Source organism: Arachis hypogaea, chromosome 1 (assembly GCF_003086295.3).
Source record: "Arachis hypogaea cultivar Tifrunner chromosome 1, arahy.Tifrunner.gnm2.J5K5, whole genome shotgun sequence".
Classification (NCBI taxonomy): Eukaryota; Viridiplantae; Streptophyta; class Magnoliopsida; order Fabales; family Fabaceae; genus Arachis; species Arachis hypogaea.
In genome coordinates, this window is record NC_092036.1 from 104,142,120 (window position 1) to 104,168,023 (window position 25,904).

Sequence of the window (25,904 nt, forward strand, 5' to 3'; positions counted from 1 at the left end):
AATTCTTTTCTGATGTGGAAGGTCAGACTAGGCTGCAACCACAGAGCATACTAAGAATAAATCCCACCGAACCGAAGCTCTGATACCACTTGTTGGGAATAAGACACCATTCCCCCTTGAGAAAACACCTCTGACAGAGAAATAAAATAGACACAATCACAACACAAGAATTTAACGTGGAAACTCCAATTACCGGAGAAAAAACCACAGCCGTTGTCAAATGACAACTAGAGAATATCACTATGTGAAAATTGTTACAACACATAGACTTCTTTCTCTCTAACATCGGCACCCCAGTACACCCACACTCTCTCAAAGCAAATATCTAACTACACCTCACAACACTCTCTAATAAAAAAGTACAGAGGAAAAGAAAAATCAGATACAAGCTTAAAGTGTTTTCGACTGGTGCAAAAAACAAATGGAGAACTTAGCATCATATTTATAGCCTATGCCACCCACTCTATTTGCTATCCTAAGCAATGTGGGACTAATTCAACCAAATTCTAACAATCATTCCTCTCATAAAGCAACCTTTTCACTCCTCTACATAGTTAAATGGCGATGTTTTACTTTCAAAACGCGCTAAAGATTAAAATAGCGTTGTACTATTCATCCCATGTGACATTGTCACATCAGCTTTTTGACTGCTGACTCACATCTGAAATTTAATTTACGACTTGTATATAATCTGAAATTTAATTTAAGAGTCCAAATTAATATAATTAAAGTCTCAAAAATTAAATTAATACACAATAATCTTGAGAACCACTTTAAAAATTTAGTCTCTACATGCCCCTTATCTAAACAAACCTTTCCGACCGAATTTAAAAGTAGATGTACCAGAAAAGATACCATTAGCTTGTATAAGTTGTAAAGCTTTAAAGGTGTTATTGCATTATACTATTATAGGTATAGAAATTCTTAACCACAACGCACTCCTGTCTCCATTCACATTTGCATATTGACACCACATTGGCCCTGTCCTAAATCCAAAACAAAAGGAAAGGCGGCAAATGAAGGATATTAACAAAAAACTCCAATGGATGTAAAAATGGAGGTTAGGTTCTCCAATCTGCATGGTTAGTATATGATGTAATATTAGGCTTTTTTTCACATTTAAACTAATATTAATTAATTTTCTATTTGTTTACACTAAAAATGTTATTACATATTCTCCTTTTAATAAACATCAGAGTATTGCATTACGAAACTTTTACTATGGTTACCACATGGACATTGGCCATCACCTGTTTTCCATTGATTCATTTGCCTCATTCATCCTCCAAAGTCCAAAGTAGAATAAAGGTCCCGATAATCATCCTATGGTAGCAAATGATCATAGGTATAGTGATTGATGAGTGAGAAAGAGACAAAAACAATGCTAATAATAACTGTTGGCAGAGGCAGGTAAGAAATTTTGGCTTGTGAGTTAAAAACATGTACAAGAATGCAAAGAGAGAAACTGATTAGAAGGTCCACAGAAGGGGTCCATGGAATTCAAATTATTGAGCTGCCTTAAACCCTCAATCAGGCGCCTCCATCCATCACTCCATATGCCTCCTAATTTTTTATTTTTTCTTTTCCGTTAATGTCCAATAAATTAAATTGATAAAATTATGTACCAGACTCATTTAAATCGAAGAAAGAAGAAAGAAGAAAGAGAGAGATGCTGAGTGTGGGAGATAAAGCTCTTTGATTTGAATTGCGAAATATGAAAAATCATGCATTGTTACACATGTTTTTTTATACGAAGAATGAGAATGTTAGAGAATCATAATTTATTATTTTTTGTCGTTAGTTAACCATTAATATTTAAAAATATGGAATAAAATATATTATTAAATTACTAAATTAAAAAAATTATATTAAAAAAATTGAGTTGATAGTCAAATGATAGTAAAAATCAATAAATTCTGATATTCCTTATTATTTTTCTTTTTATATAGAGGCTATAGCTATGATTAACCAACTCTAACTAACTTCTCTTAGCTTAAGCCAGCTGGCCAATAACCTCAACTAACTCATAATTAGTCATGCTGACTTGTCATAACGATCTAACTGTAATAACTACCACTCTTTTAACTAACAAATTTCTGAATCACAATCTGTCAACTTTTTTTTTTTTTTGGTCAAGTACAATCTGTCAACTTAAATTCTAATTATGTGTCTACTTAATCCTAAAACTAACATCCACGATCCACACGTACAGAAAAGACTTGGACCGGAATTGAAAATTTGAGGCCTCGTATGACATTGGGCCACAAATATATGAGTATTATTAGCAATTACCGACCCGATTTGGAATTAACTTGTTGTTCTGGCCTGTTTGCCAAATACGACATGCAGAGTGTGCCGTTTCGTTGTTTCTATTACAGTCCATATACCATAGGCATTAGGCGTAGTCCAGGGTTGTGGATTGTGGCGTGGTTGGAAATTGGAATTAGAAATTTATGGGTTGCGAAATTGTGATTTGAGTGGGCGCGTTTCGTTTGAGTTGCGTTTGTGTTCTCATTCGCACACAGCATACCTCCTTCTGTTCCTCAGATTCAGATTCAGATTCATTTGAGGTAGGTTCTTCTTTCTTCTCCTTCTGCTACCTCCTATTTACTTTGGTTGAATTGAAACGATTGCTTAACTTCACTGTTGGATCAAAACATTGTGGATCCATTCATAGTTTCGTCGATTGCTGTGATTTCTTTTTTTTTTTATAATTATTTTTTAACTTCCGGTTTTACTACTATAGTCAAGTGTGTTAATTAAGGTGTGTACGTTTGTAATATTAATCGAACATCCACATTTTAATTAGCTATTTTCAACTTTCGGTTCATTAATCATTATGTGGAGTATTGCGGTTCCTTTCTCGATTCTCTAGCTACCTGGTTATTGTTGTAACTCGCAAGATAGTGATTCTTATATAGATCCTATACGCCCGATACCATTATTCTTGTTTTACTCACACTTGGAGCTGGTATCAGAAATCCATGGCTGCTGCTTGTATGGTTTATTGGAGTTTGATGTGTTGCCACATGTTTTGTAGGACTGTTTGTTTTGGCTCTCTGCAGCTGAAATATACTTATAAGAAAGAGGTGTCATCAGGCTGTAGAGGAGAATGGTGGAAACTTCAAGCTTCTGGGGTCCAGTCACATCCACTACAGAGTGTTGTGAAAAGAACTATGTATATTTACCTTACATTGCAGAATTTTATAATACTATCTCCAACATTCCGACAATCCTTTTGGCTCTGATTGGTCTTATAAATGCTGTTAGACAGCGATTCGAGAAAAGATTTAGCATTCTTCATGTATCCAATATGATACTTGCCATTGGAAGTATGTCGTACCATGCGACACTGCAAAATGTGTAAGTTTTAATTTCTGTCCTGTGTTTACTAATTTTTTTATGTTTGCTTCTTTAATTTCCATTTTGTTCCAGTTTTCTTGGTATTGTACATTTTTGTTATCTAGAATTTCCATATTGAAAATTTGAAAAGTAGAGCATTTTCAAGAGATATGTCATCATCCCTAGCCACATATTTTCATGGGGATATATTTAATCAGAAGTATAGAATTTGTTCTCTTGCTCTACACCATCAAGATGGCTATGGTTTTACCTGCATAAAAACTACTTTTTCTTTTATGCATAATAAGTATATCAGCATTTATGCAGTCCCTGAGAATTAATAATCCTCAATAACATTTTTCTTCTGCTGAATAAATAGTACTAGGATGCTATGGTGTCCATCCCTTATACAAATGGGTAGGTTGGCCATCATTATTTCATTGTCTGTCTGTTTTGGATGACTATTTATTTTTCAGATGTTGTACTTTAATTTAGGCAACAGCAAAGTGATGAAACTCCTATGGTATGGGAGGTGCTGCTGTACATGTACATTCTCCACTCTCCAGATTGGCATTATCGCAGTACGATGCCCACCTTCCTCTTTCTATACGGTGTTGTTTTTGCCATTGCACATTCAGTTTTCCGTTTTAGTGTCGGCTTCAAAATGCACTATGTCGTACTCTGTCTCCTCTGCATTCCAAGAATGTACAAGTATTACATTTACACTCAAGATGTTGCTGCCAAGCGGCTTGCAAAGCTATTTATAGCCAATCTTGTATTGGGCAGTATATTTTGGTTCTGTGATCGTTTCTTCTGCAAGGAGATATCCAGTTGGCCTATTAACCCACAGGGTCACGCTTTGTGGCATGCTTTCATGGGTTTCAGTTTGTACTTTGCAAACACATTCTTGATGTTTTGCCGTGCTCAACAGCGTGGGTGGTCTCCAAAAATTGTATATTTTATGGGTGTTTTACCCTATGTGAAGATTGAGAAACCAAAAGGACAGTGAGAGAAACTTGTAGCAGAAGAAGGGAAGCTTCTCTGTCATTATATTTTGCCAGATAAGTTGTTAGCAAAAACGGTTTATGATATCTTAGGTTATTTTCTCTTTTCTGGTTTAGATCGGCTACAATGTTGATTGAGTATTTACATATTTCTTTCTAGAAGTAGGACATGTACCATATTTATCTTACGGATACTATTTTGTGCCTGGACCTTTGATAGCTCTAAAATTTTATGACAACCAAAAAGATAGTTTTGCAGTGCCGCATGTTGTTGGGCTCGCAAGTTGAGTCAAATTTTAACACTGTTTGGTGTCTTGTGTAACCGTATCAGGTGTGTGATAAGCGTCATATTAGATTATTATTACCAACTTTTTTGAAGCGCTCATAAATGCCATATACAGCTTGCTGTTGCTTTCACAGATTTTTTCTTTCAAGAAAGTTGGCACTTCTGATATTTGATGCTAAGTTGTCTTTTTTGGGGCTCGATTTTGCTTGTGTTTATGCCTCTCGCCAGGGCTACCCTTGCTGTAATGATCTACGAGCTAATTGGGACCTGAGATTTGTGTTTTGTGCTATTGAAATGTATATTTCTTTTCAGTCTAACACTCGCGCTTAATACTTTTCTAGTTTATGGAATGAAAGTGCTGGGCCTGACCTGAATTTATGTTGGTGAATTGAGTTCAAACTTTCCCAGAATCTGAATTCAATTATATATTATATTGTATTATATTTTTGGACGGAATACTGAATATTTGCTGCACACACACTGAATTGCAGTTTTGTTGCAATGCAATTATGCATAATTAAAAGAAATTCAAAAAAGGGATTACCCTCTCTTTCCTCCACCCTCCCCCTCCCGGCTCCCCTTTTTATCTTTTGTAAAGCATAGTTGTATTTACTATTCAGTTGCAAGTTTCAAGGTTAATTTCAGCTGATTGTCAACTAGTTAAGCTATTTTGTGAATTTTTTCTTCTTTTTTCTTTTTTTGTTTTAGCTGGTAATTATGTGATTTTGATCCCATCAATATTACCACCAGATTTTGTCCTGTCAAAATTCTTGTTCTATGCGTTCTTTGAAGCGTTGATGATAAAGAATCGAGAGTAACATTGTTATCCTCATATCATCCAAAATACTAAAAGTAAAATTTTAAATTATATGGATATGAAGTCAAATTCTTATATAAGCAAATCGTATGAGTATTTTGTTGATAACTAGAGCTAAGTAGTACTTAGAAAAACACAAACAACGACAATAACCAAGCCGCCATGTTGCCAGAAAGATTCATTTGATTTCTTGGCTCTAGTATCTAGTTTTCTCCGTCTCAGAATTTCTCTATGTACTTATTTGGAGATCTTTAAATCGATAAAAAATTAATAAATTTTGTTTTAATATTTTTGGTAAATTTTTAATAGTAAAAGTAAAATTACTAGAAAAATAAAAAATATCTTTTTTGAAAAATTATAATTTATATCTTTTTTTTAAAAGATTTTTTTCTTAAAAAAAATATATTTTTCACATAATAAATGAATAAAAAATACTTTTATCTTATTTTATCCAACGTAATTGATAAATAAAAAAATTTTTACATAAAATATTCATACATAAAATTATTTTTATTTTTATAAAAAATCTTTTAAAAAAATATCCCTAAACAAGTCCTATATATAACCCGCTAAAGATACTGAACTGAATAAGCGGACTCAATTTCCTTATGATTGATGATGTTATTCTCCTAAGACTATACTCTTTAACTCATTTCTCATCCTCATACTAATGGGTGGTTGCCTCTGCACTCTGCGCCACCCAACATCGGCTGAAAAATCTAACTCAGTTGCTGTGACAGACGGAAGAGGATCATCATTGTCAGATTATGTGAGAAGTAAAAAAGATATGGATGTTGAGGCAGCTAAGAGTGAGAAGAAGGTTGAAGATTGGATGAAAGCTTCTTCTCCTAGCTCTAATAAGCATTCTAAGAAAAAGGTGCACCCATGCTTCAATCAATCTCAACTCCGTAGATCTTTGATAAGTGAAGCTCAAGACAGTTTATACTTGGACAGAACCATGAAGCAGCATCATCAAGAAAACGAAGAGTCATCGATTGTGAGAAGCTTAAGCTGCAAGAAACAGAAGAGGGTGAGCTTTAAGCTTCCTCACGTTGTCATATTTTACAACCCAGATGAGCCTGCTTGCAAACAAGCTTCATTAAGCTCATTAGAGGATACTGATTGCATTACTGAAGACTCGTTCGCATCACCAAATTTTGTAGCAAATCTATTTGACTCAACGGAGGAGCCTGTTAGACTCGCTGTGGAAACTCTTCCTCGTGTCTTTGTCTCTTCTCGAATTTCTCACATCTGTCAATGACTCCTAAGGGTGTGTTTGGGACTCCTTGAGAATAGGATTCTTCAAGAAAAGAATTATTTTCTTTGGTTTGGAATACAATAAATAAAGAGTTTTACTAACTTGTGCTATAAGGACTTAGGTTAAGCATACTATAAAAAGAGATGTTTTATAAAAATTATTTCAGCAATTAATTTTTTTTTTTACATTTTCAATGCATTGAATACATCAAAAGTATTAAAAAAATTTTATTATTATATTTTTAAAATGTGTCTTTAAGACACAAATTAGTTAAATCCTACAATAAAAATGTCATTTTTAATTCTCAAAAGAAATTTAATTCTCAAATTAATGTTCAAATAAATTAGACCAAAGAAAGTACTATTACTAAAGATTGAAATATCAAAATTATTCTTAATAAACAAATAAGAAAAGACAAATAAAAAAAACACAAGAATAAAATAGTAAAGAACACAAAATTCATTTCATTCATGCAATCAATTGTTTCAAATCATGAATTTAAATTTGAAATAAAATAAGAATTCACTTTTTAACGGAAATAGAATTTTTTTTTCTTTCTTTGATGCATTCCAATCACACTCTTACACTTTGTTTGGATGCAAAACGAAAAATGGATGGAAAGAAAATGGGTAGAAAGAAAATGAGAGGAAAAAAAATAGAAAGAAAAGTTAATTAAATAGAAAGAAAAAAAATAGAAAAAAAATTTTCTTTTGTTTGAATGAAAGGAAAAATAAGAAGAGAGAAAATCATACCTAAATGAAAATATATTAATACCCTTCATTAATTATAATATACCAATGTTATAACGACAAATTTGTAATTTTACCCATTTTCCACTCCAATCTAAGTTTTCTTCTCAATCTTGAAGAGAAAATTTTAATATGGGCTCCACATGTACTTTTACATTTTTCATCCATTTTCTTCTCCTTCATTTTATTTCCTTTCAAATTCTTCTAAACCAAACAAAGTGTTAATATAAATCCTTATGTCTTCCAAGAGTGCATGTCTGAAGCACTTTAATTTCTTCTTCGTTGCTATTTGAGTAGTGTAACATAGAATAAATCTTTACCTGCGTGCATGCTTCGTCAAAATAATCCTATTTCATGCTAAGTAATTGAGAACAAGAGGCAACGCGCCATGGCAAATACCCTAAGCTAAGATTGTGATTTATTTCATTTTATAAAGGTAAGTTACTTGTACAGTGTGACTTATGCGTATAACTTACAAGGAAGTTGTAGAATACTGATTACTTACTACTACAAGATTCTCATGACTTGAATAAATAGATAAGAATAATCATTTAATCAATCACTTAATAATACATGATGTGTGTGTGTGGGTGTGTCTTTTTTTTCTCATCAGCTTTTATTTATTTTCATTTTTTTCTTCAAAAGACACTGTACTTCGAAGTGAGTACATGGAAAGCGATCGAATGAGATCGAATTTTGAGTTGACGCCAACAAAAAAACAATAAAAATATTCGAAATTTGAGATAGGCTACTTAAATGGTTAGACCATTAGTCCATCATCCTCAAGCTGAGAACTCGTTACTGGGTTAAAAACTAAAAATATGTCATAACTTTTTACGCAGATTACATCACAATTATAAACAGCTGCATCCTGAGCAGAAAGAAATAGCGTCATTGCTTCCTCCTGTCATCTGTTTTTAATAAAACAGTTCATGAATAGCGCATGTGCAATATTGATGTACAATGAATTACACACTGAATAACCTCAATGATATGTGTCATATATAGTGTCTCAAAAACAATTAACAACAAAAATTAGAACAGCTGCCTCTCCCTGTTTTCTGGGGTTTTGAGGGCTAAAAACCGCAAACGATAACAATATAAAATTTGTCAACGCTTTTGGAACAATGGCGCTATGGTTGTAATAGCTTCTTTTCATCCCATTGTCAATTTTGTCATTTATCTCTTAAAATAACATAACGGGATCCTCCATTACCCTTCGGTATCTTACACATTTTCCTCAGGAGGTCCGCAAAAGCCGTTTTCTCCTGCACATACAAAAGAAGCACATGGTGTATATTCAACCTTCGCAACATTAACTTTAAAATAAATCAATTGTACCCCTTAGGTGATCTCCAGGCTAAGAGTAATCATTCTTATCCTTACTACATGACCCAGATTATATCCAGCTGATGGAACAAGATACATTCCCCACCCAAATTATACCATAAAATTTCAAATGGCATTACTTTATTCTGACGCTAACTGGTCACAAATTAAATGAAGTGATGCAGAACATTTCTAAGAATCTGAGAAACAAGTTGCACCCTTCCACAGATATAAAATCAACTTGGGCTTCAATTTACAACACATTCTAACAGGGGATACAGTATAAAGACATTGGTTAAAAATTATAAGAATGGCTAAGCAAACAAAAGCATCTTAAGAAGGCTAAAGCAGAAAATGGTTGATAAAGCTTACCTCAGAAGTTTTTAGTCTTCCTTTGAATTTGGCTACGAGAACTTGTGTGGTTACTGGAGTCTTTTGCATTAAAACAGCTCTGATTTCTTCCTCACTCACGGGTCCAGAAGCTGCAGAAGAAGACCCTGCCTTTGATGATGGTGCTGGTGATGTACCCTCTGAAGGACCGTTACTTTTGGATGCAGACCCATTTTCTTCTTTCACAGTTGGTTTTGTTTCCTAATTGAATGGGAAGGGGACAATGAGGATTTCAGTAACTCTTGCATACAATCCCCCATAATGAACTTTCAAACTAAAGTATTAAGTCTTAAAAAATAGGACCCTTTTAAGCAAAAGCTATATCACGTTTGAATGCATCAAAAGAAACTAAGGCCAAGTTAATTCGTCAATTCTGCATTTCAAGAGCCTATTTATGCAGCTAAGTTTTATGAAAAGATAATGTAGTATGTGTATTAATTTTAAACCATCATAAAATAATGTGATGCTGAACCATTAAAGATGTTTGTCTTCGTAAGTAGTGGTTATATAGCCAAAGTCTTCTTTTGTCTGAGAATAAAAGAGAAACTACTATAATGAAGGGCCTTAATAATCAACCAAACACAGACAAGCAATGGCATACGTTTTCTGTTTTAACTTTCTTTGGTTGTGCACTATTAGATGCTTTTGAATCCTCATTTAATTTCCTCTTCCCCTTTGAAGACTTAGAAGTAGAGGGAGTTCCCCGAGCAGTTCCTGATGCTGCAGGTTTTAACGGACTATTGTCAGCTGGCTCTTCCTTAGGTGCATCCTTCTGCTTTGGAGCAAATGCAGCAGGGATGCTAGCATCGTCATCCTCCTAGATGAAATAAAATGACCAATTAATGGATGAAAAATGCTCACGTCTAATTCATCGAATCATCGTGCAACTGCAAAAAGTTGTGCCTCACCAAAAGATATTGTAGTTTGTACCGAGCTATATATATCTTCCATGTAATTGGAAGTAAAAAGAATAATGGAACAATTATAGTTGCAGCTAACAAAATAATAGAGAAGTGAAAAAAACATAAATGAAGAAAATGAAAAAGAATAACCATACATCTTCGTCATCGTCATCATCCTCGGCATCAGATTCATTCATGCCACCAGCTCGTCCAAGCAACATCTTCAGCTCTTTCCCAGATTTACTCAGACCACCTCCATCTTCATTATCTTCATCCTCATCCTCCTCATCCTAAAATAATATATTAGTGTAGTTTCATAATAAACCAAGGGTGAGTACCAAGAGGGTTAATTCCTAAAAATGGGTTGCAAAATAATTGAAATTTACCTGCTTGATTTCAGGAGGAGCAGGAACTTCAGGAGCCAAATCTTCCCTTTCCTCGGGATCATTGCCAACAGCTTCATCATCATCAGTGAAAATCTCTTCGTGTTCCCAATCATCACCTAAAAGATGTGCATACGTATGATTAGCAAGAAGCATAAGCATATACATGAAGATTTCAACAAGATTAATAACTTCAAATAAAATTAAGTAAAAAAAAAGGCCATCTGTAGGCCAAATTAAAAGTAATTACTTGAATTGAATGCAACCAATAAGCAAAGGATACTAATGAGAAAATAGACTACCTAAGCCCACCAGGTTAATAGTCGCAATGACTAGTCATGGTTAATATTAAAAGTACACTACACTGGTGTTGACAATGTTCTCTTTCTCTAGCTAAACTCCATTTTTTTTCCTTCATATAAAAGTTCTGTAGTTATAACCATCAACAACATCTAAGGCAGTCAACTCCCAATATTTGATTCACTTAGCATCCAATTTGCTCTTCGATTTGACTCTCTAGGCTATATCCTCCACCAGGAATACGCGTATAAAAACACTGAAGCAATCAACTGAAAATGATGAATAAAACTTCACATAAAGGAGAATTGATGTGTAATCTAAAATAACTGCTTTGTAGCATTTTCATCAGAAAAATTAACTTACCCTTCTCAATATCATCATCATCCTGATCAAGGTCACCTCCCCTTGGACCTTCTTCATCATCATCGCCATCTCTTTTATCAAGTCCAAGTCTATGCTTCCTTGTTGCCTCCTCCTCTTCGTCCTCCTCTCCCTTATCAGAGACATGACCCTCATCATCATCACCACCCTTTTTGCGGCCTTTCCCGGCAGTGCTCTCCTTCTCTTCAAATTTTGCACGTTCACCAAATACAGCAGGTCCATTATTTGCAGCTTTCATCATCCATCTTTCATATCCATCTGCAGTTTTCTTTCTATTCTTAATTTTCTCTTCTGCTTCCTCCAGAGTCAATTGCTTATACTGTGCAACCTTGTTAAAGTTGTACCTAAAGATTTTTTTACGGAGAGAGAATAAATATGCATTATTATACATCTGCCTTCTTCCTTTGATTTGACTGGTAAGCGCAATAAAAAGAAAAATAAAACTAAAACCACGGGAAAATTCTCAGAGAGGAACACCACCCTTATTCTGAAAAGAACAAGCATACCAAGAACAAGCAGGAATGGCGACAAACTCCTTCCTTTCCATCATGAGAAGGTAATATGTAGCTGATTGTGCACCTTCAAGATTACCCTGGTATTGGGACTGACCCGTTTCATCCTCCAACAGCCAAGGCTTGTTCTTGTACTTCTCCTATGACATACAATAAGCAAATATGCAGGAAATAAACATCTGGGATTTCCATGGTGAAAGCAAAATACAATGCTAACATGTCAAGCTTCAACGAAAAATATTAGATAAGGGGAATATCACTTTCAATCCCATATCATCAATTTGCACATGGAAGGATGGATATGATTCAATACCCGCAAAGCGTCAGTAATTTGGCGGTTCTGCAGTCCATCCTTCTGCAGGGACCACTTGTTTTCAGCACTTTTCTTCTTAGAGAAATTAGGCAACCCAGTCACGAATCTTCCAATGAAGTAATTTTTGTCAGTGGTTGAGCTTGCACGAACATTATATTCCTGCCACAAACAACACCATTGACCATATGCTTTCGTTAATCAGCAAATAACAATAACGAAAGAGTAAAAATGTTAGTTTGTATATGCAAGTGTCGTAATGCTTGCAATGAAGCGAAAGAAATTAGAATGCTATGCCATCGAAGAACCAAGTATGAATTATTAGGTGGAAAAACAGTAGAAATCCGGGAAGGGAAAAATGAATGAATGAACGGAGACATCGGAATTGAAATCGAACTCGAATCAAGCGAGTGATGGTGGCGCCACAATCGATGCATTTGGCCTTTTTCTCAGCCATGGTCTTGCCGCAGGTCAAACAGAGAGTCATGTGCTTGCAATTGCTTCCGTAAAGGTCGGTGGTTGATCCACATCCACCGCACGACGCCTTCAGTTGCAGGTCCATCGACATTTTCCCGGTAATCAATCAATCCAAAACGCTAAGATTTTAATAGCAATAAATTCAATAGCAATTTTTGGTGCGCATCTTCTAAGATTTTAACTCAGCGGCGCGCACCACCGATTTGTAATGTTATGTATGTAATAATATCTACGACGACGGGACGACACTGAATTCATCTCCCGATTTTTCCTCAGATTTGAGCATTCACTCAATAGGCTTGGCATTTTATAGCACTGCGAGGTTACGAACCCATCTGGGCTTGGGCTTGCACATTAATTGGGCCTTTAAATAATTAAATCATCAATTCGGTTGTCAATACCCAAAATGTTTGTATTTTAGATAAATTTATTTTAGAGTAAATATTCTATTAAACCCCGATCTTTTTTCCGTGAGATATAGCGAACTTTAATTATTTTTAAACCTTAATTAAATCTTTTCCATTAAAAAAAATGGACAAATCAATTCTTGCTATTGGATGACAAATGATTATCCGCTGACATATCAGGTAACCGTGTCAAGTGTTATCTCTAAAAAGTTACAAGAACTAAAAATTTCTCTTTATCTCTTGATTCTCTTCATTTTCTTCATTTTCTTCTTCTTGTTTCTTCTTTCTTTCTTTATTAATGGTGAATTTCACTGCCACCCCTTACACAGCTACTAAACCTCATTCTCATTCACCTCAAGAATTCACGATCCAAAATCCTTCCAACCCTCACCATCTAAAACCCTTCTAACCCCTTACATGATTACTGTTTCATGTTGTTCTCCCATTCTTTCCTTCACAAGTCCCTGACATTGTGAGCCAAACCATAGCATCAACCAATTGAATAAAATTAAAGAGAAAATAAGAAAAAATTGTGGAAGATTAAATCAATTAGGATGATGACGCACCTGACCTCAATAGTATTAGGGTTCTATTGGTGGTGAAGAATAGGAAAAAAATGGTGGTAAGGGAGAGGGTGCAGACAGCAAAATACAAAAAATTTCATGTGGCAGCAGAATTCTATAGGTGGCGAAGAGCAAAGAGCTATCAGCAATTGAGAAAGAAATAAATGGTGACAAATGAGACAAAGAATAATGGTATCAGACAACGGTAAAGCACCTCACAAGACAAGAAAAATAAGAGAAAAAATTGTAGGTTGAGACTATTTCTGTATGTGTTGAAAGAAAATATATTGAAGAAGAAGAACAAGTAGAGAGGGAGTTGTGTAAGGGGTTGGAAGAGTTTTGGATGGTGGATCTTTGAGGTGAATGGGAAATAAGGTTCAGTAGTTGTGTAAAGGGTGGTAGTAGAATCCGCCATTGATGAAGTAAGGAAGAAGGAAGAAGAAGAAGAGATAGAAAAGAGGTTTTTAGTTCCTGCAACTTTTTGGAAGCGACACTTGGCACTATTACGTGACATGTCAATGGACAACCGTTTATCATCTAATAGCAAGAATCAATTTGTTCATTTTCCTTAATAGATAGGGGCCTAGTTAAAATTTAAAAATAATTAAAATACGTTATATCTCACAAAAAAATCTGAGATTGAATAGAATATTTACTCTTTATTTTTTATATACTTATAATGTAAAAGATTTTGACATAAATAATTAATTACAAATTGCTATATCAATAAAAATAATACTTTAAAAAGTTACGCATAATTTTAACTAGATAATGTATAAAAATTTTTAAGTTGATATACCAAAATTAAGTTTTCTATTTATATATTAAAAAAGTTGTCTAAAATAAGATAAAAAATTATTTATTTTTCCGCTATAATAGGAAATAAAATTTTTTTAGACTTATCAGATATTATTTTCGATATATATGAAAGTTAAAAAGAGCGTCTAAGATAATAATTATATATATATAATTTTTAAGATTTGAGTTTAGTAGGACAAAAATTAATTTATTACATATTAGAATTTTATTTACAAATTTGGAGTTGACTAATTATTATTGCATATACAAAATAAGGTTTAAATTTCTAATATTTGTTTTAGTAGATTAATAAAAATTAGAATAATACTATATGTTCTTGCAAGGATACTTTGTTTGATTTATACGTTGGCTCTCTGTTAATCTCGCTATGTCTGATAGCTTCGGCCGAGTCGATGATATCTTTGTGAACCTGAACCAGAACGTGGTACCTACAAAAGGGATTCCGACGCCCAAGTCAGTAAGAAAATAAAATAAATAAAGAGTGTATATGATTGGGGATATAACTCCGAAGTATGCTATTTTTGGGATGAAGTATTTCTGTCTTGTCTATTTCTATTGATGCCTTCTCCCTTTTTATAGCTTGGTTTGTAGTTTATTGGTCAGTTTCTTTTGGGATTTTGGTGAGTGAACTATTGGGATGGAGCCGTTACGCCGAGGTATGACTCGATTTCGTCCGAGATTTTAGGGGTACAGTACACAGCTCCCAAGCTTGACTTGATGTGGTTGCAGCAAGTTGAGCTTTCTTGTTGAGATTATACCTCGGCGTTTTGAGGTAAAATACTAGAGCCCCCAATCTCAACACGCAGTTCAAGCTTGGGCTAAAAATCAAATGGGTTTTACAAAATAAAGATAAAAATAAAATTAGATATGTTTTTCGAAAAAAGGTTTTGCTTTGTAAACTGGGCTGCAATAAATGCCACACTTAACTATAATGGAGCCGGACTGTTTTGTATTTGGGTGCGTAATTGTTGCTGTTTCAACTTTCCACTAAAATAGTGGGTTGTAATTAAACTTGTGCCATTTACGAAACAAGACTTCAGTTTGCAAAAATGTTTTGATAAGTGAGAAGACATGTCTTCCAGAGGTTAGTCTTCTCACCTTGTATCTGTCTTTTCATCTTCTCAGTGTTCTTTCGAGTTCTTCTCCTCTGTTATTTTCTAAAAAAATGGTTAAAGAGAAAGAGAAAGAAAAGATGAAAGCTGTTGAAGTAAATAAGGAGAACCCCTATCATTGGGTTCATGATGATGTGAAAACTTGTGCTTCGTCGTATTGTGATCAGGAGTCGCTTCATGTTTTTTTTCTAAGCTAGACTTGACGACCATATCATCGACGTATATTTCTATGTTTTGTCTGATTTAATTTTTAAATATTTTGTCCATCAGTCTTTGATAAGTTGCCCTGCATTTTTCAGGCCAAAAGGCCTCACTTTATAACAAAAGTTACCTTAGTCGGTTACAAATGCCGTCTTATCCTCGTCGTCTGGGTGCATCTGTATCTGATTGTACCCAGAGTAGGCGTCCATGAAGCTTAGCACTTGGTAACCTGAGGTGTCGTCTACGAGTCTGTCAATGTTCGGAAACGGGTACAAGTCCTTTGGGCAAGCCTTGTTTAGATCTATGAAATCTACATACATCCGCCATTTCCCTGAGCTTTTTCTGACCATAACCACATTTGCTAGCCATGAGGAGAAACGGATTTCTTGGATGAACCCTGCATCTAGTAGTTTCTGTGTTTCTATTGCTGCTGCATTTCTTCTTTCAGTGCTCAGGTTACGTTTCTTTTGTCTTATAAGTCAGGCATTGGGGTTGACTGCTAGTTTGTGGCATATGAAATTTGGGTCGATCCCTGACATGTCAGCAGGGGTCCAGGCGAACAGGTCAGCATTGGCCTTTAATATGTCTTTCTAGTTCTATTTTGTTCCTGCAGAGAAAGCCAAACCAATGTTAGTATAGTGATTTGTTTCATCCAATTGTACCTTTTCTAAGTCGTCCATTGGGGAGGGGCGACTGTTGTTGTCCCTGGGGTCTATTTCGGCTAGGGTGGGGATGCTTTCCGAATTGTATACTAAATGGATGATCAGGATGGCTTCCTTTGTGATTTTCTTCAGACTTGCATTGTAGCATTGCCTAGCTTCCTTATGGTCGGCATGGACTGTCGCTATTGTGTTATCCTGCAAAGAAAACTTGACACATAGATGAATGGTAGAAACAATAGCTCCAAAGGAGTTAAAGGAGGGGCATCCTAAGATGATGTTGTAAGGACTAACACAAATGACTACCAAAAACTGGATGTACAGTGTTTTGGAATTTGGGAATTTTTCCAGTGTTGTCCTCAACCATACATAGCATGATATAGGGACTCTTTCTCCTGAGAATCCTGCTAATTCTCCTCCTGATGGTTGTAGTGCCTTATCGCTTAGCTGCATCTTTTTAAATGTGTAATAGAATAGGTCATTGACACTGCTTCCCAGATCGAGCAAAACTTTCTTTACGGTCAGCTCTCCCATATGTACTGAGATTACTACTGGATTGTCCAAGTTTGGTGTCTGTGATTTGAAATCGCCAGTATTGAAACTGATGTGGACAGTTGAGGTCAGAACTGTTGGGTTTTGGTGTGACCCTTCCATTGTCATCATAGTCTGGTAGCATCTTTTCCTAACTGTTGGTGAGTCCTCCTCCTGCTGCGAAGCCACTTGATATGTAATTTATGACTACTTTGGAGGTAGGGGTTTCGATTGGGCCGCACCATGTCCCTTTTTCTTTGTGGTCCGAGTCATATCTCGACTTGTTGATGTCCTTGGTTGCCTCCTTCCGACTTCTAGTACTGATATATTTGTCCAATAACCCCTGTCTGGCCAATCTCTCGTGTAGGTCTTTTGCTACTACGCATTCGTCAGTGGTGTGGCCAAACTTTTGGTGGAACGCGTAATGTTTGCTTTTGTCCACGTATTTTTGGTCTTGGTATGTTTCTGCCTTGATTGGTGGCTTTATAAGTCTGTTGTGTAGTATTTCCTTGATGTCCTCTCTTCTGGTATTAAACCTGGTATATGAATTAAATTTTGGAGTTAGTTTAAAAGTTTTTTGGAATCTCTGTTATTTGACTTGGTTGGCCTGTTGTCTTCCTTCTGTGATGGTGGTCGTTCATTTCTTTGTGTCTCACGCAATTCCTCTATTTCAATTTGTTCGGTGGCTTTGTCTCGGAATTCTTCCAATGTCTTTGGTTTCGCCACAACAATGGCTTCCTGAAATTTTCCAGGTCGAAGGCCACTTTTTATAGCGTGCAGCTGGACTTCTGGGTTAAGCTCGGGGATTTCCATGGTCGCCGTTGTGAAATGCGTCATGTAATCCTTCAAACTTTCATGGTGCCTTTGTTTGATTATGCTGAGATAATCCGAATCTCTCACATAGATTTTAGATGCTGCAAAATGGTTGATGAACATCTTGGAGAATTTGTCAAAGCTGGTTATGGACCCTGCAGGCAAATTAGAAAACCAAAGTAAAGCAGCTCCATCTAAAAACTGTAGGGAAAGATCGACATAAAATGGGATCGGAGTCAATATTGAGGAACATCATAGACTCAAATTTCGTGACATGAACTTTAGGATCCCCGATCCCCTTATATGGCGTTATGGTCATTGGGAGCGTGAAATTCTTGGGTATTTTGAAATTCATTATCTCCTCGGAAAATGGGTCGATTCGCCGTCTTCCGATTTTTGGGGGTGTCTCCCCTGTCTTTGCGTTGGATTCTGACTAATGTTCTTCATGTTGATCAGCATTTGTCTTCTTGCTATCGACCTTTCGATCTCCGTTATTTTGCATTGCTGCTAATAATTCAGCCATCCACTGATTATTTGCTTGGAGAACGGCATTGGCAGCCAGGAGATCAGCGTTAGCTTGATTGGGTTGCTGGGTATTTGAGTAATCATTCATGCTTCCTTTTTTGTAAAGAAAAGGAGATACAGAGCAGATGTGGGTGAGTTAAAATAATTATAACTTCGGGGCGGGGTGAAATTAACTTTGGCCCCACGGTGGGTGCCAAAAATTTTTGCAAGGATATTTCGGCTGATCTATATGTCGGCTCTCTGTTAACCTCACTATGTCTGGTAGCTTCGGCCGAGTCGATGATATCCTTGTGAACCTGGACCCGAGTGTGGTACTGATGCGTGAGCATCTTTTCTATCTTTTTCTAATGAATTTGCATCTAATTTGTTGAGTTTAATAAAGAATTAATTATATTTTAGCCACTATAGATGCTATTTTGAGTTTTGTGCAATACTGTTTATTTTAGGTAGCATTCGGCTAAATTTAATGGAGTTTCTGTAGCACGAGAATCAAAGGAGATGGCTACAAGGAGCGACGCGCACGCGTGCCTGACGCGTGCGCGTGAATTGGAGGTATCCATGGTGACGCGTGTGCGTGACTGACGCATGCGCGTGACTGACACGTGCGCGTGACTGACGCGCATGCGTGAATTGAAGATGTGCTCAGCGACATGTCCGCGTGACCGACGCGTCCGCGTGACTTGCGAAGAAGACCAGCAACGCGTCCGCGTGACTGACACGTACGCGTGACATGCGTCACGTGCAGAAAATGCAGAAAATGCTGGGGGTAATTTCTGGACTGTTTTGACCCAGTTTCTAGCCCAGAAAACACAGATTAGAAGCTACAGAATGGACAAAACAAGTGGTCCCCACCCATCAGCTGAAGACTTGTTAATTAATTCGAATTTAAATTCAAATTTTATTTTTAAGAAAATATATTATTTTTAATTTTGATAATTAGATTTTAAATTCATTAGGATTAGTTATAAATAGGAATTTAGATGCCATCAGATGGGAACCCGGTACATTTAACCAAAATCCTTGTTTTCTTCTCTGAACCATGAGTAACTAATCCTCCATTGTTAAGGTTAGGAGCTCTGTCTATTTGTATGGATTGATTTGCTTGCTCTTTCTAATTTAATTCATGTTTTGATTTATATTTCAATAATTGTTTTCGTCTTTATTTTATGAATTTGGGTGGAACAAAAATATGACTGATGAGCGGATAATTTATACGCTTTTTGGCATTGTTTTTATATAGTTTTTAGTATGATTTAGTTACTTTTTAGTATATTTTTATTAGTTTTTAAGCAAAATTCACATTTCTGGACTTTACTATGAGTTTGTGTGTTTTTCTGTTATTTCACGTATTTTCTGGCTGAAATTGAGGGACTTGAGCTTAAATCTGATTCAGAGGCTGACAAAGGACTGCTGATGATGTTAGATTCTGACCTCCCTGCATTCGAAATGGAATTTTTGGAGCTACAAAAGTCCAAATGGCACGCTCTTAATTGCGTTGGAAAGTAGACATCCAGGGCTTTCCATCAACATATAATAGTCCATAATTTGCCCGAGTTTAGATGACGCAAATTGGCGTTTAAACACCAGCTTTCTGTCCTATTCTAGCGTTAAATGCCAGAAACAAGTTGCAAAGCAGAGTTAAATGCCAGAAATAAGTTACAAACTGGCGATCAGCTCCAAGGAAGACCTCTACACGTGAAAGCTTCAATCCTCAGCCCAAGCACACACCAAGTGGGCCCGAAAGTGGATTTCTGCATCATTTACTCATTTCTGTAACCCTAGTAACTAGTTTAGTATAAATAGAACTTTTTACTATTGTACTGGGGGTCTTTTTCCCTATTTTCGAATTCATATGCCATTTGAGGAGGCTGGCCATTCGGCCATGCCTAGACCTTGTACTTATGTATTTTCAACGATGGAGTTTCTACACACCATAGATTATGGGTGTGGAGCTCTGCTGTTCCTCGAGTATTAATGCAATTACTACTATTTTCTATTCAATTCATGCTTATTCTCATTCTAAGATATTCATTCACACTTCAACCTGATGAATGTGATGATCCGTGACACTCATCACCATTCTCACTTATGAACGCGTGCTTGACAAACACTTCCGTTCTACCTGCGAAAGCTAGAGTGTGTATCTCTTGGATTCCTGGTCCACGACGCATGGTTGCCTCTCCTGACAATAGAGCCTTCCATTCTGTGAGATCAGAGTCTTCGTGGTATAAGCTAGAATCTATTGGCAGCATTCTTGAGATCCAGAAAGTCTAAACCTTGTCTGTGGTATTCCGAGTAGGATCTGGGATGGGATGACTGTGACGAGCTTCAAATTCGCGACTGTAGGGCGTGGTGACAGACGCAAAAGGATAGTAAATCCTATTCCTACACGATCGAGAACCAACAGCTGATTAGCCATGCGAAAAACCGTAAAGGACCTTTTTCACTAAGAGGATGGGAAATAGCCATTGACAACAGTGACGCCCTATATACAGCTTGCCATAGAAAGGAGTATGAAGGATTGGATGAAGGCAGTAGGAAAGCAGATATTCAAGAGGAATAAAGCATCTCCATACCCTTATCTAAAATTCCCACCAATGATTTACATAAGTACCTCTATCTTTATTTTACGTTCTATTTATCTTTTAATTATAAAAACTCTATAACCATTTGAATCCGCCTGACTGAGATTTACAAGGTGACCATAGCTTACTTTAAGCCGACAATCTCCGTGGGATCGACCCTTACTCACGTAAGGTTTATTACTTAGACGACCCAGTGCACTTGCTGGTTAGTTGTGCAAAGTTGTGAAGAAGAGTGATATTATAATTGTGCGTACCAAGTTGTTGGTGCCATTGAGATCACAATTTCGTGCACCAATGACCCATGTTCTCATTGAGTTCTTGTATAACTTGGAAAAGCTCTATACTTGAACAACAGCTTGAAAACATATTATCCTGAATTTCTAATTGTTTGTATTTAACGGGATACGTGACATATAATCCCCTTAATTTTGGATAATTAGGATTCTTGTGGCATATAAACTGAAATTTGATCATCACCTTCTAATTGAAATTAATTGACCAAGGAATTGGCAGTTGATGAATTTTAGAGGAAATTAGGAAGGTCTAAGGAATTAGGGTATAGTCACATATAGTTTGCCATGAATTAAATCTTGCATGATTAAAATAGTTAGTAAGAAAAATCAATCTGGAAAATAGATAACTCTGAAGCCTTAACTGTTTTCTCCATATTTTATTCCCAACTTATTGCTGCTTGCTTTCTGAAATTCTTAATTTACCATTTAATGCTCTTTGAATATCAAAAAACTCTTTTCTGTTTGTCTAACTAAACCAATCAATCAATCATTGTTGCTTGATCCATCAATCCTCGTGGGATCGACCATTACTCACGTAAGGTATTACTTGGTACGACCCGGTGCACTTGCCGGTTAGTTTGTGGGTTATAAAATACCGCACTAGGTACCTGCAAAAGAGACTCTGATGCCCAAGTCAGTAAGGAAATAAAATAAATAAAGAGTGTATATGATTGGGGATATAGCTCCGAAGTATGATGTTTTTGAGATGAAGTATTTCTGTCTTGTCTGTTTCTATTGATGCCTTCACCCGTTTTATAGCTTGGTTTGTAGCTTAATGGTCAGTTTCTTCTGAGATTTTTGTGAGTGAATTGGTTTCGAGATTTTGGTGAGTGAACTATTGGGATGGAGCCGTTACGTTGAGATATGACTCGATTTTGTCCGAGATTTTAGTGGTACAGTAAACTACATATTTAAGTTTTTTTGTTAACCAAGTTCAACCAAGTTAGTATTTTAACGTATTAAAAATAAGTTATAACTAATATTATTTCAAGTCTTATTATTTAACTTAATTAAATTTAGCTCATAAAAACCTTGAATGTATAACATTATTCAACAAATTAATCATTAAACTAACTCAAATTGGACAATAATTTAAATTTTATACATAGAGATGAAAAGTCAAACAAATTAATCCTGTGTAATAAGATTGGAAAAAAATGGCAATCTATTTTCGTTTTAAAAAAATTAATTAAACTTAAACATTTTCAGCAACCTTAAGTTAATTATGTTGTCTTCCTTTCTATGATTCTATCTCTATTCTTTCGAATTGTTAACTTTAAAAAAATATTAAGTGATTAAAACTTTTAATTTTCTTTGTTTTTTGTATTGTAATATATAGAGTGAATACCTGGTTCGGCCCCTGACAATTTTTGCGAAAGACAACGAGGCCCCTAGGAAAAAAAACTACATTCTGGCCTCTGAAATTTTTTTCGTGAGACATATTAGCCCCTACGTCAATAATCTATTTTTGGGGTTAACAGAACGTAAATACGTGGTAAGTTAAGATGGTGATGTGTCCGTTAAGTGCCAGCTTGGATTGGCATATTAATGAATCACCAAACCCGGTCCCTGACAATTTTTTGAAAATATAATTTCGTGTTTTATCTACACTTCACAGAACATGATGAGCCCTAAACGCCTCTTTCTCCTTCCTTCTTCTATAGAATCCTAACTGTCTACCACCATGAGCCATAAAGATCATTCTTCGGAAACTAGGAGTCGCAACCTGCATGGTTATAGTGTTGGCGAAGAGAGTAAGTGTTACACCTTTTTTCTGGAAGAGTTGGATAGCCAAGAAAGAAGAAATTCATATCTCCAAAATGTCACTGTGGGTTCTATACAATTCTCTCCCAATCTTGCACAGAACTTAATCCGGATAGGTTCTTCTTGGAATGCCCTAATTACAACATAAGTATTGATTTTTTTGTATATTTCTTAAATTTGAAAAATTTATGTAATTTTGGTTTTTTTAACAATCAAAATTTTTTATTTCCAGGCACCCACCCCACATTGCAAGTATTTCAAGTGGTTAGATGTATTAGTTCACGAAAATATGGATGAGGACATTACTTCTAACAATGCTATTTTAATGGAAAGGAGATTGAAGGAGGTAGAACATAGAATGAAGGAGTTAGAGATAAAATTGAATTTGAAAAATCAAAACAAAATTGGATCTCAAGGTGGTAGATATTACTTCAGATGTTTTAGCCTTATAATTTTGGGTATAATTAGTATCATAATTGTTGTAGCCTTTAGAACATGTCCTAAGTAATTGTCATAACCTTAGCTGTGATATTTTGTGATAATTATGTTGCATTGTAATGCTTTCAAGATATAACTGAATCTGTGTAATATTATGTTTTATGTTAATGAATTTGCTATCACTTTAATCTGAGATGATATTGTATTGAAAGAAATTAGATTATATTACAAATGTGTAATCACATATTTTGATGGATGAAGATATAAAAATCTAGGTATACAATGATTGTAAGTTAAATATATGTTTCATCAAATTAAAAAAAGTATGTACAATATGATTTTCATATGTGCTATATGATAATAAAGATGGAGCTATAAACACAATCCAAAATAGTTCCATAATCTATTATAATAAACTTAGCACTAAAGTATGATTATTTGTGCTGTGCAATAGCAAAATAATATGTCTCTAAATTGCCAGTTGTCTAACTTATATACAAGCCTTGTCATTTACAACTATTAAGGAACCAAAAGATAATTAATTGAGTTCATAAGATACATATGACTCTTCACTTATAGACCAACAAAATACATAGTCTTCACTTGGTGCTTTTAATCCATTAATGAATCTTGATGAGTCCATATTTGATGGTATATTTTGACTCAATTTGGATGAATTCTAGCATATGAACTCACACTTAAGCACCAAAATAGCATACTTTTGTGTTTGATCCCTTTTGATCTTAATTGTGAAAACATGTAATTTTGTACTTTAATAGAGCAAATTAATCCCACTTTTATGTCATTCGATGTCGTGATATGGTTTGTGAGTGATTTCAAGCCTTGAAGGCAAGGATGGATGGCCAAAAGTGGAAGAAAGCATGAACAAGGGAGAAAACATGAAGAAAACAAGGAAAAGCACAAATAGCAAAGTGTGCGTGCGCACAGCTCTACGTGCATACGCACGAGCGAGGATTTCCATGTGTGCATGCGCACAAGCACCTGTGCGTACACACAGGTTAATTTTCAGCCGAGTGTGCGTGCGCACACGCTTGTGCGTCTGCACAGGTCCCTGCACGTGGTTGCATCAATGAAACACGTGCTTATCATATTTTGGGGCTTTTGGCCCATTTTGGAAGGCTGAATTACTGAATTGAAGTGCTATATAAGGGGAGAATCAACACATATGAGGATAGCTCACTTATAATTAGGTTTTAATTTAGTTTTTCTTAGGATGAGGAAGCTTCCATAGGAGTAGGAGTAGGAGTAATGTAGCATTGCTCTCTTAAGGTTTATGCAATTTCAATTGTAGCATTTTATAGTAATCTTTAAATTTGGATGTTGATCAACTCTTTTGTAAGTACTCTCAATTTCCTCTTTAATTACATTGTCTTTATTTTCATTTCCTCTTGGTTTAAGTACTTTGTTTATATTTTCAATTTTGAGTTCTTGAAGTTTTGATTGATGAATTTAGTGTTTTATGCTTTCTTTATGCTTGATTACTTGTTTATATTTGGTTTTGTTGATAGTTGGTTATAGCTTTTCAATTTCCTTTGCAACTTTCCATACTTTACTTTTATGCACACAAGGTGTTTGTGAAAATGCCAACCTTAGATTTTGAGTAAATTTTCACATCTTGGCTTGTGGTTTGAGTTCCTAGGATACTAGAGTCATAATGTCCGACATTTAGTGGTAATTCTTTGGTAGTTATTTGACTCTTATTTCCATTGACGCTAGCCTTTTATCAACTAGTTTGATAAGTTGGTTGGGACTTATAGATTAAGGTCAATTATGCTTGCTTGACTTACTCCTCGATGGTTGGGGTTGACTAGGCGAGATTGACTCATCATAATTACCATAGTTGTGGTTATGTCGATGATAGGATTTCTTTGATCCTCATTCCCAAGTCAAGGCTCCTTATTGCATTCCTTGCGTTTTCACTAGTTTTGATCTCATTTTCTCCTTGCTTGAATTAATTACAATTTTGAGCATTCCTTAGTTCTTTTATTGCTTAGTTCTTTTAATATTTTATTTCTTGCTTGAAACCCCCCTTTTTCTCTTAACAAATGAAAGCGTGTAACACTTCAATTGCGTCCTAGGGAGAACGACCCGAGATTTAACTACTCTCGGTTTAAATAGAAATTGTAAACTCTGATCGAGCATCACTTGTCGGTTGAGAGCTATACTTGCAACGAGGTTATATCTCTCCTTTGTCGAGAAGGAATTCTTAACCGACGGTTTTGCTCGCGTCAAGTTTTTGGCGCCGTTGCCGGGGAGGCAATTGGTGTTAAATCTTTTGGTTGTTGTGAATATGTTAATAGTGTAAATAACACTTTTTGGTTGTTTGTTTGCTTTTGTTAGTAGGTTTTTGTTTATATTTTCTTGATGACTTTTTCATACTATCACCACAATGCACCTCAATGGAGCCCAAACACTTACCTTTCTAGTCACCAATCTTATACGCCATTACCCCACTACATACAAAACCAAAACTCTTACCCTCATGAGTTTGATTATCAACTCTCATCATCTCAATCTTCATCTTCATATATGGATCAAGCCACACAAGACGTACTTCTCGTGCTCATTCAAGGACAATAAGAGTTTCAGAAGAAGCAAGAGCTCGCCATGTCTACCTTAGCAAAAGCTTTGGATCGTTTGGCTTCATTACATTCATGCCACAAGCAAGAAATTCTAGTAGATGAATGTGTGGAACCGAGTGATGAGTGTGGAATGAAAGAAGAATTGAGAAAT

General features: G+C 35.6%; 4 protein-coding genes across 4 annotated transcripts; 1 reads left to right on the forward strand and 3 right to left on the reverse strand.

The window, feature by feature from the left end:
• The first annotated feature begins 2,298 nt into the window (after positions 1-2,298).
• LOC112706139 (alkaline ceramidase) lies at positions 2,299-4,640 on the forward strand. The gene is made up of 3 exons (XM_025757285.2): positions 2,299-2,570; positions 3,041-3,363; positions 3,838-4,640. Exons 2-3 carry the CDS (start codon positions 3,113-3,115, stop codon positions 4,349-4,351), a joined length of 765 nt encoding a protein of 254 aa, XP_025613070.1. The 5' UTR covers positions 2,299-2,570; positions 3,041-3,112; the 3' UTR covers positions 4,352-4,640.
• A 3,618-nt stretch (positions 4,641-8,258) lies between these two features.
• On the reverse strand, positions 8,259-12,723 carry LOC112706131 (transcription initiation factor IIF subunit alpha). Its single transcript, XM_025757271.3, has 9 exons — positions 12,361-12,723; positions 11,967-12,125; positions 11,648-11,793; positions 11,124-11,485; positions 10,464-10,579; positions 10,233-10,367; positions 9,777-9,992; positions 9,158-9,376; positions 8,259-8,724 (listed from the first exon to the last, which is right to left on the reverse strand). Exons 1-9 carry the CDS (start codon positions 12,529-12,531, stop codon positions 8,632-8,634), a joined length of 1,617 nt encoding a protein of 538 aa, XP_025613056.1. The 5' UTR covers positions 12,532-12,723; the 3' UTR covers positions 8,259-8,631.
• Positions 12,724-15,673: 2,950 nt separating this feature from the next.
• On the reverse strand, positions 15,674-16,735 carry LOC140183799 (uncharacterized). Its single transcript, XM_072233059.1, has 3 exons — positions 16,508-16,735; positions 16,205-16,399; positions 15,674-16,006 (listed from the first exon to the last, which is right to left on the reverse strand). The coding sequence occupies exons 1-3, from the start codon at positions 16,733-16,735 to the stop codon at positions 15,674-15,676; spliced, it is 756 nt and encodes a 251-aa protein (XP_072089160.1).
• A 148-nt stretch (positions 16,736-16,883) lies between these two features.
• On the reverse strand, positions 16,884-25,692 carry LOC140183801 (uncharacterized). Its single transcript, XM_072233061.1, has 3 exons — positions 25,650-25,692; positions 17,331-17,700; positions 16,884-17,268 (listed from the first exon to the last, which is right to left on the reverse strand). Exons 1-3 carry the CDS (start codon positions 25,690-25,692, stop codon positions 16,884-16,886), a joined length of 798 nt encoding a protein of 265 aa, XP_072089162.1.
• Between the last annotated feature and the right edge of the window lie 212 nt (positions 25,693-25,904).